This window comes from Schistocerca serialis, chromosome 1 (assembly GCF_023864345.2).
Source record: "Schistocerca serialis cubense isolate TAMUIC-IGC-003099 chromosome 1, iqSchSeri2.2, whole genome shotgun sequence".
Taxonomy (NCBI): Eukaryota; Metazoa; Arthropoda; class Insecta; order Orthoptera; family Acrididae; genus Schistocerca; species Schistocerca serialis.
Window position 1 is genome coordinate 824,173,575 of NC_064638.1, and position 16,462 is coordinate 824,190,036.

At 43.7% G+C, this 16,462-nt stretch overlaps 1 protein-coding gene across 1 annotated transcript in view; it reads left to right on the forward strand.

The window, feature by feature from the left end:
• The first annotated feature begins 362 nt into the window (after nucleotides 1–362).
• The window catches only part of LOC126484400 (trypsin-1-like), a 104,511-nt gene continuing 88,411 nt past the window's right edge, over nucleotides 363–16,462 (forward strand). Inside the window, exon 1 of the mRNA XM_050107906.1 lies at nucleotides 363–667. Within this exon, the coding sequence (XP_049963863.1) occupies nucleotides 577–667 (91 nt within the window). The 5' untranslated portion in view covers nucleotides 363–576. The remainder of the gene's footprint in view (nucleotides 668–16,462) is intronic.

Here is a 16,462-nt window from a genome sequence, read left to right on the forward strand (position 1 = left end):
AGCTAAAAGTTCCAAGTACGTTCACAAAAAATTTCATTCTCCTCCCGCAAAAAATAAAAAAATTAGAGACGACTGTGCAAAACTTTTGAACGCCCTTTGTAGATGTATTTTATTTGAGTGATTATTCTCGCCATAAAACCCATTTCGTTCCGTGCATCTGGCTGTGAAGTATGGTGGCGGCAGGGAAAGCCACCACGTGTCTGGTCTCCCTCGCGCCCTGCCGTTTCCCTGGTAGCCAGGAGCCGTGCTTAAGCCGCCTCTCCCCTTCCCTCCTCCCCACACGCTCGACAACCATCACCCATTCTGACAGGCTCGCGCGTTTAAAGACGAGCGCTCCTGTACGCGGCCTCAGCATCCGTTAAGCTACACCTGCGCCACCAGGAACAAAACGTCTGCAGGCACTGTGGTTGTACACAGGAAGCTGCAACATGTGGGCAACGGGAAGGTTGCGGCGTGAAAGACCGTGACGTGCGACAGCGGAAGGCATAAGAGACCGTCGCGACCAGCGATCACGCGAAGTCTGGCTGGGAGACGGGCGAGATCCGCGAGTCCCAGACCGGAGCCAGAAGAGCAGCCATGGAACTGACGGCGAAGGTGGCGACGCTGCTGCTGGTGCTGCTGACCGCACAGGCGGCCACCCACGCTACACCGAACCACCTCAGGAGAGGTACGTCACCTGATGCTACCGGAACCCTCTGTGGACAATGCTACCTCAGTAGCGTAATTTTCTAATTTTTACCTCACTGAACTCTTCATTTAAGAATTCGATACGTTAATTCCTTGGATTAAGTAGCATCCAACCAACACTGAAAGCGCACAGCGAACTCGTGATAGACCTAAAACTTCCTGGCAGATTGAAACTGCGTGCAGGACCGAGACTCGATCTCGGAATCTTTGCCTTTTACGGGCAACTGCTTTACTGTCTGAGTTGCCCAAGCACGACTCACGCCCCGTCCTCACAGTTTTACTTCTGCCGGTATCTCGTCTAGTGCTAGTTCTGAAAGGCTCGCAGGAGAGCTTCTGTGAAGTTTTGGAAGGTAGGCAAAGGTCCTCAGTTCGAGTCTCGGTCCGGCACACAGTTTTAATCTGCCAGGAAGTTTCATATCAGCGCACACTCCGCTGCAGAGTGAAAATCTCACTTGTAATTGACCTAGTTTTCATAGTATTTTACGTCGCAATAAATACATTGACGGAAAAAAATCTCAACACCAAGAGATACTATGGAGTAATGAAATTTCGGGAATACATTTGTCTAGATAACAAATTTAAGTGATTAACGTTATAAGCTCACAGGTTAAAGTAACCTGTAACATCTACATCTATGTGATTACTCTATTATTCACAATGAAGTGCCTGGCACAAGGTTCAATGAACCACCGTCTAGCTGTCTCTGTACCGTCTCACTGTTGGACAAATCAAGGGAAAGACGAGCTCTTAAATTTTTCTGTGCGAGCCCTGATTTCTCTTTTTTATCGTGATGGTCATTTCTCCCTATGTAAGTGTGGGCCAACAGAATGTTTTCGCAATCGGAGGCTAAAAATGGTGATTGAAGTGTCATGAGAAGATCCCGTCGCAACGAAAAATGCCTTTGTTTTATTGATTGCCACTCCAATTCACGTATCATGTCTGTGGCACTATCTCCCCTATTTCGCGATAATACAAAACGAGCCGCCCTTCTTTGAACTTTTCTGATGTCAGCCATTAGTCCCACCTGATGCGGATCCCACATTGCACAGCAGTACTCCAGAATAGGGCGTACAAACGTAGTGTAAGCAGTCGCTTTAGTAGACCTGTTGCACCTTCTAAGTGTTCTGCAATGGATCGCAGTCTTTGGTTTGCTCTACCCACAACATTATCTATGTGATCGTTCCAATTTAGGTTATTTGTAATTGTATTAGTATTTAGTTGAATTTACAGACTTCAGATTTGTGTGACTTACCGCGTAAACGAAATTTAGCGGATTTTTTTTAGTACTCATGTGAATAACTTCACACTTTCCTTTATTCAGGGTCAATTGCCACTTTTCGCACCACACAGATATCGTATCTAAATCATTTTGCAATTCGTTTTGGTCATCTAATGACTTTACGAGACGGTAAATGACAGTATCATCTGCAAACAATCCAAGACTGCTCCTCAGGTTGTCTCCTATGTCGTTAATGTAGATCAGGAACAATAGAGGGCCTATGACACTTTCTTGGAGAACGCCGGATATTACTTCTGTTTTACTCTATGACTTTCCATGTGTTGCTACGAACTGTGACCTTTCTGACAGGAAATCACGAATCCAGTCGCATAACTCAGGCGATATTCCACAGGCACACAGTTTGGTTAGAAGACGCTTGTGAGGAACGGTGTCGAAAGTCTTCTGGAAATCTAAAAATATGTAATCAGTTTGACATCCCCTGTCGATAGCACTCATTACCTCACGAGAATAAAGGATTAGTTGTGTTTCGCAAGAACTCGACTTTGTTCTAGGCCCCAGAGTCCAACATCACAATCTTCTCTGGGTTCGGCTCTTGAGGAAGAATGGACTGTCATTCCTCCACAGATCTTCATATACCTCACTGAAAGTATCGCCAGCAGAGTTCAAGGCGTTGTAAAGATGAAGGGTGGACACAATCCATATTAATGGCTGCTAATAGGTGTCCAGATAATTTTATCATATAATCATCATCAGTTTTCTGCTATATTATATTGTAAGTGTGAAATGCTGGTACGTTAATAACCGGTGTACCTGCCAGGATATTGAATGCAATCATGTAAACGGGCTTGCATTGAGTCGTACAGGTGCTGGATGTTTGTTTGTGGAATGGAGTTCCGAGCACGTTGCATTTGGTCGGTCAGTACAGGGACGGTTAGTGCTGGTTGTCATCCGAAGATGTCCCATACGTGCTCAACTGGAGCCAGATCTGGCGATCAGTCAGGCCAAGGCAACATGTCGACACTCTGTGGAGCATGCTGCGCCACAACAGTGGTATGCGGGCGAGCGTTACCCCGCTGGAAAACACTCTCTGGAATGCTGTTCATGAATGGCACCACAACAGTTCGAATCATCAGACTGGCGTACTGTTTCTCAGCCAGGGTGCGTGGGATAACCACGAGAATGCTCCTGCTGTTATGTGAAATCGCACACCAGACCTTAACTCCAGGTGTAGGTCCGGTGTGTCTAGTACACAGACAGTATGGCTGCAGCCGCTTACCTGGCCTTCTTCTAACCAACACTCAGCCGTCACTGGCACTTAGGCAGAGCCAGCTTTCATCAGAAAACGCAACAGAACCTCCACTCCACCCTCCAACGAGCTCTCGCTTGACAACATTCAAATCACAAACGGTGGTGGTTTAGGGTTCAGTTGAATCCACGCTGCAGGGCGTCTGGCTCGGAGCTGTCCTTGAAGTAACCGATTTTTAACAGTTTGTTGTGTCACTGTGATGCTCAAATTGCAGGCACAGACGCATTAAAATGGCCACATCCCTACAACGAAAACGGCGATCTTGCCTCCCGGTAGCGCCACGTGGCCGTCTGGAGCCCGGTCTTCTTGCAACTGTACATTCCCATGACCACCGCTGCCAGTAATCATGTACAGCGGCTTCATTCCTGCCAAGACTTTCTGCAGAATCGCAGAATCAACATCCAGCTTCTTATTACACTATCTCGTTCAATCTCAGTGACCTGTTAATAACGACGTCTTCGGCGACTTACAGACATTCTTGTATAACATCAAATCTCCACGTTCAGTCTCAAAGGTAACTAACGTTCACGACCGTTACAGTATGTCCTTAAAGCAAACCTGATTTTCACCCTCATAGTGGTGCCATTAGCGTCACTTTTATGTGATTGGGGAGAAATTCAAATAGACGTCATTTTTCATATGTAGAAACGCCTCCCAACTTCCGTTTATCTTGCACAGCTCCTGCCTGGTGTCGGGATTTTTTCCTTCAGTGCACTAAACACTGCTTTTCTTCCTAGTACACATACTTCTTTCCTGTAACTTTTTTTAGTTTTATTCTTATTTTTAGGGTGCCACTTTTCGCACATACCTGAACAACCAATACTTAACTGACTGTTCTTTTCTGGCTGTATATACTCCATAACAGTACATGGTGAAGGGAGCTTCAAACGATAGCAATGATTTTCTGAAATATTGCAGTCGTGTTTGCCATGAGTTAAAACGACCGCACGCCTCAATATTCGTCGTATCTATCTCATGTCATTCTCATTATCACTGTCACCTGCGACGATGGCAATTAAATTTTTGTACGGCCTCCTTGGAGAACCATTAAACCATTTCTCTTAATTTAGCCAACTGGGCTTCGTAAGGGCAAAGTTGCATTTACTACAGACACTGCCGTTTAAGTTCTCTGAGCTTCACTTATATACTTTCATATCACTGTTATACTTTCATGTCATCTATGCGTAGCTGTTACGCTTCTATCACAGCCGTTTGGCGTCTGTTTTCATGGCCACGTCGTAAGGACAGTACAGATTGGAGTAGTGCTGTGGAATCGGCCGCACTAGTGTCATAATTTGTATTCCTTGTCAGGTAGGCAGCAGTCTCTCAGAATCCTCCTAACAAGTTTAATTCTTAAATTCGTCTAACCTAATACTTATATCACGTGATCTTCCCACCTCGTTTGGCTTCCTACTATGATTTCTAGGTATTTAAACTATACGAAAAGCTCCAGGCGTTAGTCGCGTAGCTTATCATTGAAGAACGGCGTAGTTAAGTAAATCAACGTGTGAACTGCACAGAATTTGCACTTAACTGGCTTTGTTACAACCTAAACTTGCGTGCCAGAGATGCTCACTTAAGGGTCAATATATCTCATAAAAACGGCTTGAAATGTGGAACACGACAAAGCAGTTTTCGGTATAGTCGTTTGACTATGCAAAATGGTTGCAAGAAATGACAGTTCGACAGTACTGCTTTGCGCAGTACTGAATCGAAATGAGTATCAATACCACGATATTGCAAATATCACAAACGTGTAATTAGAGATGAAACAGTTCTTAAAGCTCGAAAACTTAGTGAGTGATATTTCAAAAATGTTACTGCTGTCGTTAGTGTCTGAGGCATCTAATATCCGTAATTCTATTTCAACAGTCATTCATCCATCCAAAACTAAATATTTTGTAAATAATAGATTTTACAAAAATGTTTGGACTCCAGAAGTTCTATGATGGTACGAAGTGTTCCTGCGCTCTAACAGGTTTTCCAGACATCTGTTAACGGTCGTTCGCTTGGCGAGTGGTATTGTATGAACTGGTTAAAGAAGTAAACAGTTAGAAAGCCGGCAACTAACAGCGTCAAGCGCTCCATGTAAACCTCAGTATCAACAGCGTATCACAAGTAATTTCACTGTACTCGCGATGCCACGTGGATCAATGTTCAGTACAACGGTCACCTATCACCCTTGTTACATGGCAGAAAATGACATCAAACATCTAAGGTATTCATCAGCAACTAGTTATGCACATGCATCAGCTTCAAATGACATGACGAACTTTTTTGTTATGGATGTATATTCAAACTCAGCACCTTTTCCTTTGCTAACTAAGCAGAGCTTTCGTCACTTTAGACAAGAAGTCTTTCAGGCGATCTGCGACGACGTTGGCATTAATTACTATACATGCACTGCTCGCCAAAATTTTTATTACTTAACGTCTTATGACGTGTTTCTGGTCCCTCCATCATCAGATATATGGCATGAGAATACAATGTAAGACAAAATTGAGAAATATGCATTACAATAAATTAGATACAGATATGCCTGTTGTCATAACCATTATGATGCTGTCATTGACGCCTCCTAGTGGTAAAATTGTTTACTTCATAACTTTTTGCACTGCCTGAGCGTATTTGGGCACTGATGCTGTAGTGCGATGAGTAAAATTGACAAGAGATTTTATACTGGTGTCAAAGGTATGTTAGTATCTTGTTTTATTGTAATGTACATTTCTCAGTCTTGTCTTACACTGCATTCTTATACCACAGATCTGACGATTTGGTAATCCGAAATTCGTCATGTGAAATATTTTAGCCCCAAGACAAGTATACAACTATCAAAGCGTTCTTGCCTGGCCGAGACTGGAACACAGAGCCAATCGTCATTGCTGACTGGGCATGAAGATACGTGTAATATCTGGTTTTTGGGCAATGTCGTTAGCGAGTCTGAACTTGATATTGCATGATGAAAAAATTTTCCAGGACCAAGATTCCAATGTAGTAACTACTGATATGTAGTAACTACTGACCCTCTTAACCACGAAAGATGTTAAATATGGTTTCATTCACAAATAACATAATGTGTTCATGTTTAAACGCGAAATGATAGAGCATTAAGTTTTGTTTTTGGGGGTTTTGAAGCCGGCACCTAATCGGATTCTTAACGAAGCGCAATCGCTCGTCAGATATCGAATTTATTCACTAGTAGCGAGGTGCTCGAACCTGAAACGACGAGATGAAAAATTTTTTCCAACGGGATTCGTACCCGGCGCCTGTCGTCATTGTTTTCTAGTCACGAACAGACGTTGAATATCGGCTTCTTCTACTGTTTGAACTAGGAACAACGTGACAAAAAATTCTATTCCTCAAGGGAAGTCGAAACAACCATTTACGTTTATTGTTGACAATGAACGAAGACACGTATAAAATTAAAATTATTAATTTTCACCGGTGCACGTGCCAGGATTTTAAATATACCGATACACTCTATCAGCGTTCGAGCCCAGAGGGGTTTGGAAATTTGGGTAACCAACGATATGATGCAAATGAATCGTTCAGAAAATTTGTCAGATCCTGACAAAGGGTAGATCCGAGGTCGAATTTCCGTTCAGAAGCAACATTTTCAAAATACCAGGATAAAATAAAATAAATAATAATAATGAGCGTATGACATTGGTGGCCGGGAGACCCCTCGCGGGGCGGTTCGGCCACCGCTCCACAAGTTCTTTAACGCCACTACGGCGACTTGCGAGTGAATGAGGGTGAAATGATGATGAAAGACACACAACACCCAGTCACCGCAATAAAAAAGAAATAGGTACGCAGAGATCTTATGTGCCACCTGGTTCACCAACTAAATTGGAACTAAAAGGAATCTTGCTGTCGACAGGGGTTCTAGTTTCCGCGATTTCTACATCTGACATGGACCGACTTAAATCGTCTCTGTTCGAGTCGGTAGCGAAGGGACTTCATGTTTATTCTGTTACTATCATCTGATATTATCATCATTGCAGTCCCGGTGCGATGGAGTACGGTCTTTCTATGAAATCCGATTACGCTATTATGAAAAAAATGTATTCAGAACAACTCCCTTTACTTTGGTATTAACGAAGCAGTTTAAATAAAGCTCAGTAGCCTCGCCGTGACCCGTTATGGAAGTCGTCAGCTCTGTACCATCGTCATTTCTGTGGGAGTCAGACTGTCTCCAGGCAAGTTCCAAATTCCTACCACTTAACCGGAAACATGCACGCTGCCATTCTCAACATGACCGCCAATGAGCATTCTGTAATTTCATCGTAATGCCCCGCAAAGATATACACTGATAAACCAAAACATTATGACCACTGCTCATCGCGAAGTTGTATGCTACCTGGTGGCGCTGATGTCACGTGACGCGGTAAGAGAAGTATATGAGCGGAGCAGTTACGAATGGTGAACCATTCTAGCGACGATAAATGGCGCAACTGCGGAAATCCGCCGACTTAAGCGACTTTGACAAAAGCCAGATTGTTGTGGCCCGTGCCTGGGAGCGAGCATGTCGGAAACGGCAAAGGTGACCGGCTGTTCGCGTGCTACTGTCGTGATCATCTATAGAAAACGGTTGAAGAATGCTGAAACCACGAGTAGGCGACAAGAAGTTGGACGTTCATGCCTTGTCACAGAACACAGGTATCAGAGGGTTGCCCGCTCTCTAAAATAGGATAGATGGCGATCTTTGGTAGATCTGACGACAGAGTACAGTGCCGGCGTAGGCACGAATGTTTTGGAGCGCACCGTTCAGCGTACAGTGTTGGTGTTCCGCAGCAGAGGACCGCTACGTGTTCCCACGATGCCCAACAACAACGTTAGTTATGATTACACAGGATCAACGAGATTGGACCGCGGATCAATGGAATCGTGGCGCCTGGTCGAATGAATCTCATTTATTGTTAAACCAGGTCGTGTCGAGATACGCCGTCATCCAGGCGAGCGGGTGCTGGAAACATGCAGCAGGCCGGTGGGATCAGTGTTATGTTATGGGGGACATCCACCTGGGCTTCCAAGGAACCTTCTATAGTACCCGAAGGCACCATGATAACTATGGAATACGTGAATATCATTAGGGACCACCTGTTAACCCTCATGATTGATGTCTTCCTCTTCAGCGATGGTATCTTCCAGCAGAACAACTGTCTGTCTCACAAGGCTAGAATCGTTATGCAATGGTTTGAGGAGCATGATAAAATATCACGTTGATTTCTTCGGCATCAAATGCGGCTTATCAGAACCCGATTAAAACCATCTGGGATGCTATCGGGCGCCAGCTCCACGCCCACAAGCCAACCGCCCGTAAATTACGGGAAGTGTGTGACCCGGCCGGTCGCTGGTGGCCGAGCGGTTCTAGGCGCTTCAGTTTGAAACAGCGCAACCGCTACGGTCGCAGGTTCGAACCCTGTCTCGAGCATGGATGTGTGTGATGTCCTTAGGTTAGTTAGGTTTAAGTAGTTCTAAGTTCTAGGGCACTGATGACCTGAGATGTTAAGTCCCATAGTGCTCAGAGCCATTTTGTGTGTGTGTGTGCGTGTGTGTGTGTGTGTGTGTGTGTGACCCGTCCGTAGGCATCTGGTGCCTCAAGTCTCTAGAAAACTATCAGGTACTTGTCGAATCCATGGCACACAGAATCAATGCTGAATAGCACTCCATAAGCGGAAGAACACGTTTTTAAATGGTCTAAGGCGCTGCAGTCATGGACCGTGCGGCTGGTCCCGGCGGAGGTTCGAGTCCTCCCTCGGGCATGTGTGTGTGTTTGTCCTTAGGATAATTTAGGCTAAGTAGTGTGTAAGCTTAGGGACTGATGACCTTAGCAGTTAAGTCCCATAAGATTTCACACGCATTTTAAACAAACGCTTTTAAGTAGGGGGTCATAATGTTTTAGCTTATCAGTTTAGTTTCAGGAAGCCAGTCAAAAAGAGAGGAAAAGTAGTCTACAAGTCACAGCAAATAAATCATGTCAGTTCCCATGGAAACAATGTGGTTTTATCTCATTTTAACAAGCCCTGCCAAACCTGTTTTTTATGAGCAATGTCCCCACAACTAGCTATTTTCTCTATATCGTTTACTTTTATTAACAACACCAGTTTCTTCAAGTCTCTAGATTATCTACTTTGAAAACCACAATTACTGATCACCTGTCACTTCAGGTACGTGCCGCTGTACAGTCACATGCATCTGGATATTATTGGCAGCTACGATATAAACTCAAATCGTAATTACAGAAATCAGAGTAAAACTCATTGGCCTGTACTTTACGTATTTTCACCCTCATGAAGGTAAGGAGTAGCTGGGGCTGGTGCATCTTTGAAGTCCGAGCTTCTCAAGTGCAAGCCGGCTCAGGAAACACATCGGCTGTGGAAACGGATTCTTACTGCTACCAGTGTAATGTAGACACGCATACATTGTAGACAATATTTGGCAACTTAGTGATCGTCGACTTACTTCCTGGATAGTACAGAATTATCCTGCTAAATCTACTTGAATGATTCTCACTTAATATGTAACATTAGCTTACCAATTTATGATTTGATTCCAGGAAGATTATTTCATGAAGAATCTACAACTAATCTCATATTTTACGTCGTAAATTATCTGTGTTATTAATCAGTATGTTGATAAGAATGAACTTCAGACAGCAATGTGGTAACGTGGTCACTTTGTGAAGCAGAAAATGCCTTATGTCGTAGTTCCAATAGCGCTGATGATGTAGACACTGTCCGTTTTTTATCTATTCTCTTAGTGAGTTACAAGTTTCCAAATATAAAATCAGTAAGCAAATAACTTTTTCATCTTAAGTGTTCTCACAACTTCGAGTTTTACCTCTGGAACTAAAGGTGAAAAATTTAAGAAATGCAGCGTCCCACCCTACTTAAAACTTGCATTTTTCTGCTCATACTCCCTATTTCTTCGTTTTCTTTGTGGTTACAAGATATGATTGATATATCTGTGAAACTGAATAATTTGCTAATTGTATTTCTTTTTGGGGATATTCTCTCTGCCAGATTTACACTGAAGCGCCAAAGAAACGTATAGGCATACGTATTCAAAGACAGATATATTTAAACAGGCAAAATGCGGCGCTGGAGTAGGCATCGCCTATATAAGACAACAAGTGTCTGGTGCAGTTGTTGGATCTGTTACTGCTGCTACATGGGCAGGTTATCAAGGTTTAAGTGATTTTGAACGTGGCGCTATAGTCGGCGCATGAGCGATGGGACACAGCATCGCCGAGGTACCCACGAGTTGGCGATTTTCCATACGACCATTTCACGAGTGTACTGTGAATACCCCGGAATACGGTGAAACATAAAACCTCCGACATCGCTGCGGCCGAAAAAGATCCTGCAACGACGACTGAAGGGAATCGTTCCACGTGACAGAATTGCAACCCTTCCGCAAATTGCTGCAGATTTCAACGCTGGGCCATCAACAAGTGTCGGCTTACGAACCATTCAACGAAACGTCATCGACAGGGGCTTTCGGAGCTGAAGGCGCACTCTTTACCCTTGCTGGCTGCACGACACAAAGCTTTAGACTCGCCTGAGCCCGTCACCACCAACATTGGACTGTTGATGACTGGAAACGTGTTGTCTGGTCGGACGAATCTCCTTTCAAATTGTATCACGCGGAAGACGTGTACGGGTATGGAGACAACCTCATGAATCCATGGACCCTGCATATCAACAGGGGACTGTTCGAGCTGGAGGAGGCTCTGTAATGGCGTGGGACGTGTGCAGTTTGAATGATATGGGACCCCTGATACGTCTAGATACGACTCTGACAGGTGACACGTACGTAAGCATCCTGTCTGATCACCTGCTTCCATTCATGTCCATTGTGCATTCCGACGGATTTGGGCATTCCAGCAGGACAATGCGACTCCCCACACGTCCAGAATTGCTATAGGGTGGTTCCAAGAACATTCTTATGAGTTTAAACACTTCCTCTGGCTATCAAACTCCCCAGACATGAACATTATTGAGTACATCTGGGATGCATTGCAACGTGCTGTTCAGAAGAGATCTTCAACTCTTCGTACTCTTACGTACTTATGAACAGCGCTGCAGGATTCATGGTGTCAATTGCTTGCAGCACTACTTCGGACATTAGTCGAGTCCATGCTACGTCGTGCTGCGGCACTTCTGCGTGCTCGCGGGGGCCCTACACCAGCTATACCAGTTTCTTCGGTTCTTCAGTGCACATACGTGGTAGGCCCGGTACGCTCCTAAAGAATGAGACTGATTTTCTTGTAGATAGAGACAGTGCGTAATGTCTTATTGGAGCTTAACGTTTGGGGCAGGCTTGTATTTCAACTAATTTTTTTATTACAGTAGAATTTCTTCGAAAGGTTATCATGGTGAGATGTAACTCCTCACATCTGTTCATGACAGAATGTGTGTGGGATCAGCTCGGATGCAAACTCCGTCCCAGTTCCAGAACCCAGGACATCAAAGATCATTTACTACAGCTGTGGCCCAGTTTGCCACTGGACAGGATACAACAGCAGAACGACACCCTTCCCAACCGAATCAGTTCAATCATCCGGGCCAGATTATAGCGCTACGTAATACTGATAACTGGTGGAGTATCGCCAAATTCTTTGTAAATATGACTCGATTTTGTAACCATTGCAATAACATTTTATATCTTCTCAGTCCTTGAAATTTCATTTCATTTCCTCCTCTCTTCTGGGTGCTTTACATTTTTTGTCAGGCAGTCTATTTATATCAGAGGTGAAATATGTATACAGCTGTTCCAGGTGCTACGTTGTGGTCTGGATTGATATTAAATTGGAATTTGATGCTTGTTTGACATGCCCTATAAGCTATGTTGACGGTTTCACTGTATAGTCATGAGTTCAATATGGTTGCATTCGATACCGTTGACATGTGCTATGGCATCCAGAGTCAGTAATTACCACAGGATAATTATCATTAATTAGAAAATGGTTATAGAGCCGAAAACTCTGTGGTTTCCAAAAGGAAAAAAAGGATAATCAAATGGCGAAAGTGTTACCTTTCAGGCAATAATACATGGCCGTGGTTTCCAGAAATAAGAACATTGTCAATATTTTAATTGTTACGCTGTATATTCATAAAACAATGCAGAAATTTGCGTGTGTTTTAGAAACAGTGAATGGAGCGTACAAATACTTTTAAATTTTTGTATATTGTCTCGAAATATACACAAGCCATTAGGTACGAATTTTAAAGCATCCCACAGTGGCTAATTGATCAATTTCCCAAAATTATAATCCAGCTATATCAGAACCGTTCTTTGGCTATTTATTCATCTTTCTTTTACAACAGTTTTAAGCGCGGTTCCGTTTGAGATACATTTTATCATTTACGTATGCAACTGTACCATCTTCATCAACGTTATCATTTTATACTATTTCTCAGGAAAACAATTAAAGGGAGATACATCCATACATCAAACACTTCGCAATTGTCTTCGGCATGCAAAAGTAAGTCTGTCACAAAAAAGAAAAACAAGCATGTATGAAAATAGAAAATAGAAGGAGCAAGGAAAAGATCATGAAGAAATGAGACGACGCTGCAGCATGAGTGTCTCCTGGATCCAGTTTTCCTCACACGTCCATGTCATGTGCGCCAGTGATAGTTGGACCATCTGTTTAAGCAACGCCTCTCAGTGGAACTCGACGCGCTCTGAAGAAATTTCCTAGTAGACAACTTCCTGCACTAGGATTGGCGGCCTGTCCGAAGCAAAACAAGATGCAAAACGGTCGAGCCACAGCATCATGGCCACCAACCAGATGATCTTGACGTATGCCATGTGGATGTTCTAGTCCTAGGCGTACACACGGGGACTGACAAAAACGTGGTCACTTCTGTCATAGGCTTGTAATGGTACTTGAATTACGTAACCGTTACGGCACCTCACCGCAACCTCTCGATACCAGCAATATTCTACTGTGTTTCTGTAAAATAGTTAACATATTTCTGTGACAACATTCAGATTTGATTTCATTAATGTAGAGGTGCTTTGATACATCGATATGTTTATATTGCAATGATATTATTCTTATGTGTATTCTTTCTTTTGTCACTATGATCTTTGACGTACTTGTAACTCTGATTTTTGGGCGCGTAGGCGGTTATTGGAGAGTCAAGTCTTGGTCGTCATGTTAAAAGGACGCAATTGTAGTCAGTTTATGAAATGTGAACTTTAACAATGAGGAAGATATTTTCAAGTATGTTTTATATTGTGAAGTGGTGTTGCACCAAAAGAAATAAAAAAGAAGTGTAACTTAAATTCGAAGTGCTGATTACTTTTTTACATCACCATTGTCTTACCTTGCAAAAGTTCAATCTAAAAGAATGGTTTATGAAACACATCTATAAAACTTTTGAATATCGCTGAATAACACCTAGGCCTCTTTGCATCCGAGCTTGGAATCGTCACTACCTAGATTTTGCACGATTGAGCCACGAGTTTACAACGAGACCATTTCAAGAAATGACTTTAATAACTGTGCTCTAATGACACCTGCCGCATAATATAACTTTGTTGTTGCCCGAAAATGCAATATTTAGCAGCATGAGCAACACTACAATTATAATTAATTTTTGACCTTTGTTGTGGTAGCGTTGTTAGAGGCTCCCAACCAAAGGGCGAATATTTTCCTTAAATGGAGGAGTTTGTGAACTTTGGCGTCCCTGAGAGGTGAGAGGGTAAAGTAAGTAGAGCCATTGCGTCAGCTGCTGTGAAAAACTGCTGAGCTCCACATTTCATTGAGTTCCGGCTTCCGTGGAAGCCACCTGGCACGCTACAGGCTATTTTTCTTTTAATTTGTTATTTTGTTTTAGATCTTTACCCACACAGACGCCTACAAAAATTTTGTAATCCTTGTAACTTAGTTCCTGAGAAGCTTCGTTTCCATTATATAGCATACGACACACAAATGTGACACATACAGTGATGAACCAAAACATTATGACAGCCTACTTAATAGCTTGTTTATTGTGTTTGGAACGAAATACATCACTGATTCTGCGTATCTAGGATCCTAAAGTTTGTTGGTAGGTTTGAGGAGATATGTGGCATTAGATGTCTACGCACAGGTCACGTAATTCCCGGAAGTAACGGGCTGCTCATTTACGTACGCGGTGATGCCGCCCGAGAGTGACTCAGATGGGCTCCATAGGACTTACGTCAGGCGAATTGTTCGCCGAGATATCAACGTGAGTTCACTATAATGCTCCTCAAACCACTGCAGCACGGTTATAGCTCCGAGACAACGGACAGTTATCCTGCTAAAAAAATGACATCTCCGTCAGGGAGGGTATCAAGCATGAAGGTTGTTCGCAGCTGTCAGCGTATCTTCGATTACCACTACAGATCCCACACATGGGCAGGAGAATGTCTCCCATAGCATAATACTGCTCCCACCAGCCGGCGTCCGTGGAGCGCGGCACGTTTTGATCCGCCGTTCACCTCGATGACGCCGTTTGTGGAGACGACCTACGACCTAGAGTAGCAAAAATGTGAATCATCCGAAGAGCCTACATGTTTCCATTGATCGACAGTCGAATCCCGATGGTCCCGTCCACGCTGCAATCGTAATTGGCGATGTCGTTAGGTCAACATGTGAACACGTAGGGGTAGTCTGCTGCGGAATTCCATGTACAATGAATCTACATCTACATCTACATCCATACTCCGCAAGCCACCTGACGGGGTGTGACGGAGGGTACTTTGAGTACCTCTATCGGTTCTCCCTTCTATTCCATTCTCGTATTGTTCGTGGAAAGAAAGGTTGTCGGTATGCCTCTGTGTGGGCTCTAATCTCTCTGATTTTATCCTCATGCTCTCTTCGCGAGATATCCGTAGGAGGGAGCAATATACTGCTTGACTCCTCAGTAAAGGTATGTTCTCGAAACTTCAACAAAAGCCCGTACCGAGCTACTGAGCGTCTCTCCTACGGAGTCTTCCACTGGAGTTTATCTATCATCTCCGTAACGCTTTCGCGCTTGCTAAATGATCCTGTAACGAAGCGCGCTGCTCTCCGTTGGATCTTCTCTATCTCTTCTATCAACCCTATCTGGTACGGATCCCACACTGATGAGCAATATTCAAGCAGTGGGCGGACAAGTGTGCTGTAACCTACTTCCTTTGTTTTCGGATTGCATTTCCTTAGGATTCTTCCAATGAATCTCAGTCTGGCATCTGCTTACGCGTGTCAAGGAGCGACCTGACAGGACTCACGGAACTCTCCTGTCAATCAAGTTCAGACGTCGTTCACAGTATTCGACACGTTTCGGTTTTTTAGAAGGCTGAGAGCGGTTGTCTCAAGTGCTGCCTGCCACCTATTAATTAATTATGAGAAATCACAAGTCTTGGAATGTCTGGGCCTACGTGGTGAGAGGGGAACCCTCGGGAGGTTCCAGTACCGTTGGTCAGGCTTCTGGAAATTCAGAAATCGCCTACTGACGTCAGACGGGAATTTCTAGACCGAACTAGAGAGGAAGATGTGACCCGATCAGTCTTCGTCTGGAGACGTTTTGTGGTGGGAATTTATTAAATGTAGCAGTTTTCGCGCTATTAGCGGAAGAGAGTAATAATGTTACTGATTGGCGGTTGTGGCCGGAACGGCAAAAACAGCTGATTCGGAGACAAGGACACATGAAGAAGGACACTCTTGATTTGGGTGTGGAAGGTGAAAGGTCGCTGGTTGTAGACATCAGGGATTTTGAGGTAAACTGTGGATGAGGCTTCACGGTGTCCGAGTCCTGAGGGGCAAGTTCAGGCACTTCACATGCGATCTCGCACGGCCGACTTACCGCCACAGTAGATTAGTGGGAGTATGCATCAGCACCGGCGATAGTTGAGCATTGATGTTTGCAAAGGGGACGTACCGTAGCCACAGTACCGTTAAGCACGATTCCAATGATAGTACTGTTTTCGTTTATTACTGAGTCAGCCATTGGAGTAACTAAAACAATTGGTGGGTTGCATTCGTATCAGTGATCCAATGTGAAGCTATGATGCGTTAGTGGTCTCCCACTTCTTTCATACCTTTATTGCAATCACTTTTTGTGACAGTCATGTCGGTAAGTCTTTTCCTATGTCATTGCTTTTAACATAATATAACATAAATTTAATTTTATTTGTATTTCATCTGAAGTAACCTGTAGTCTCGTTCAATTGGTTATTGTTATTATTTGTCGATCGAGTACAAA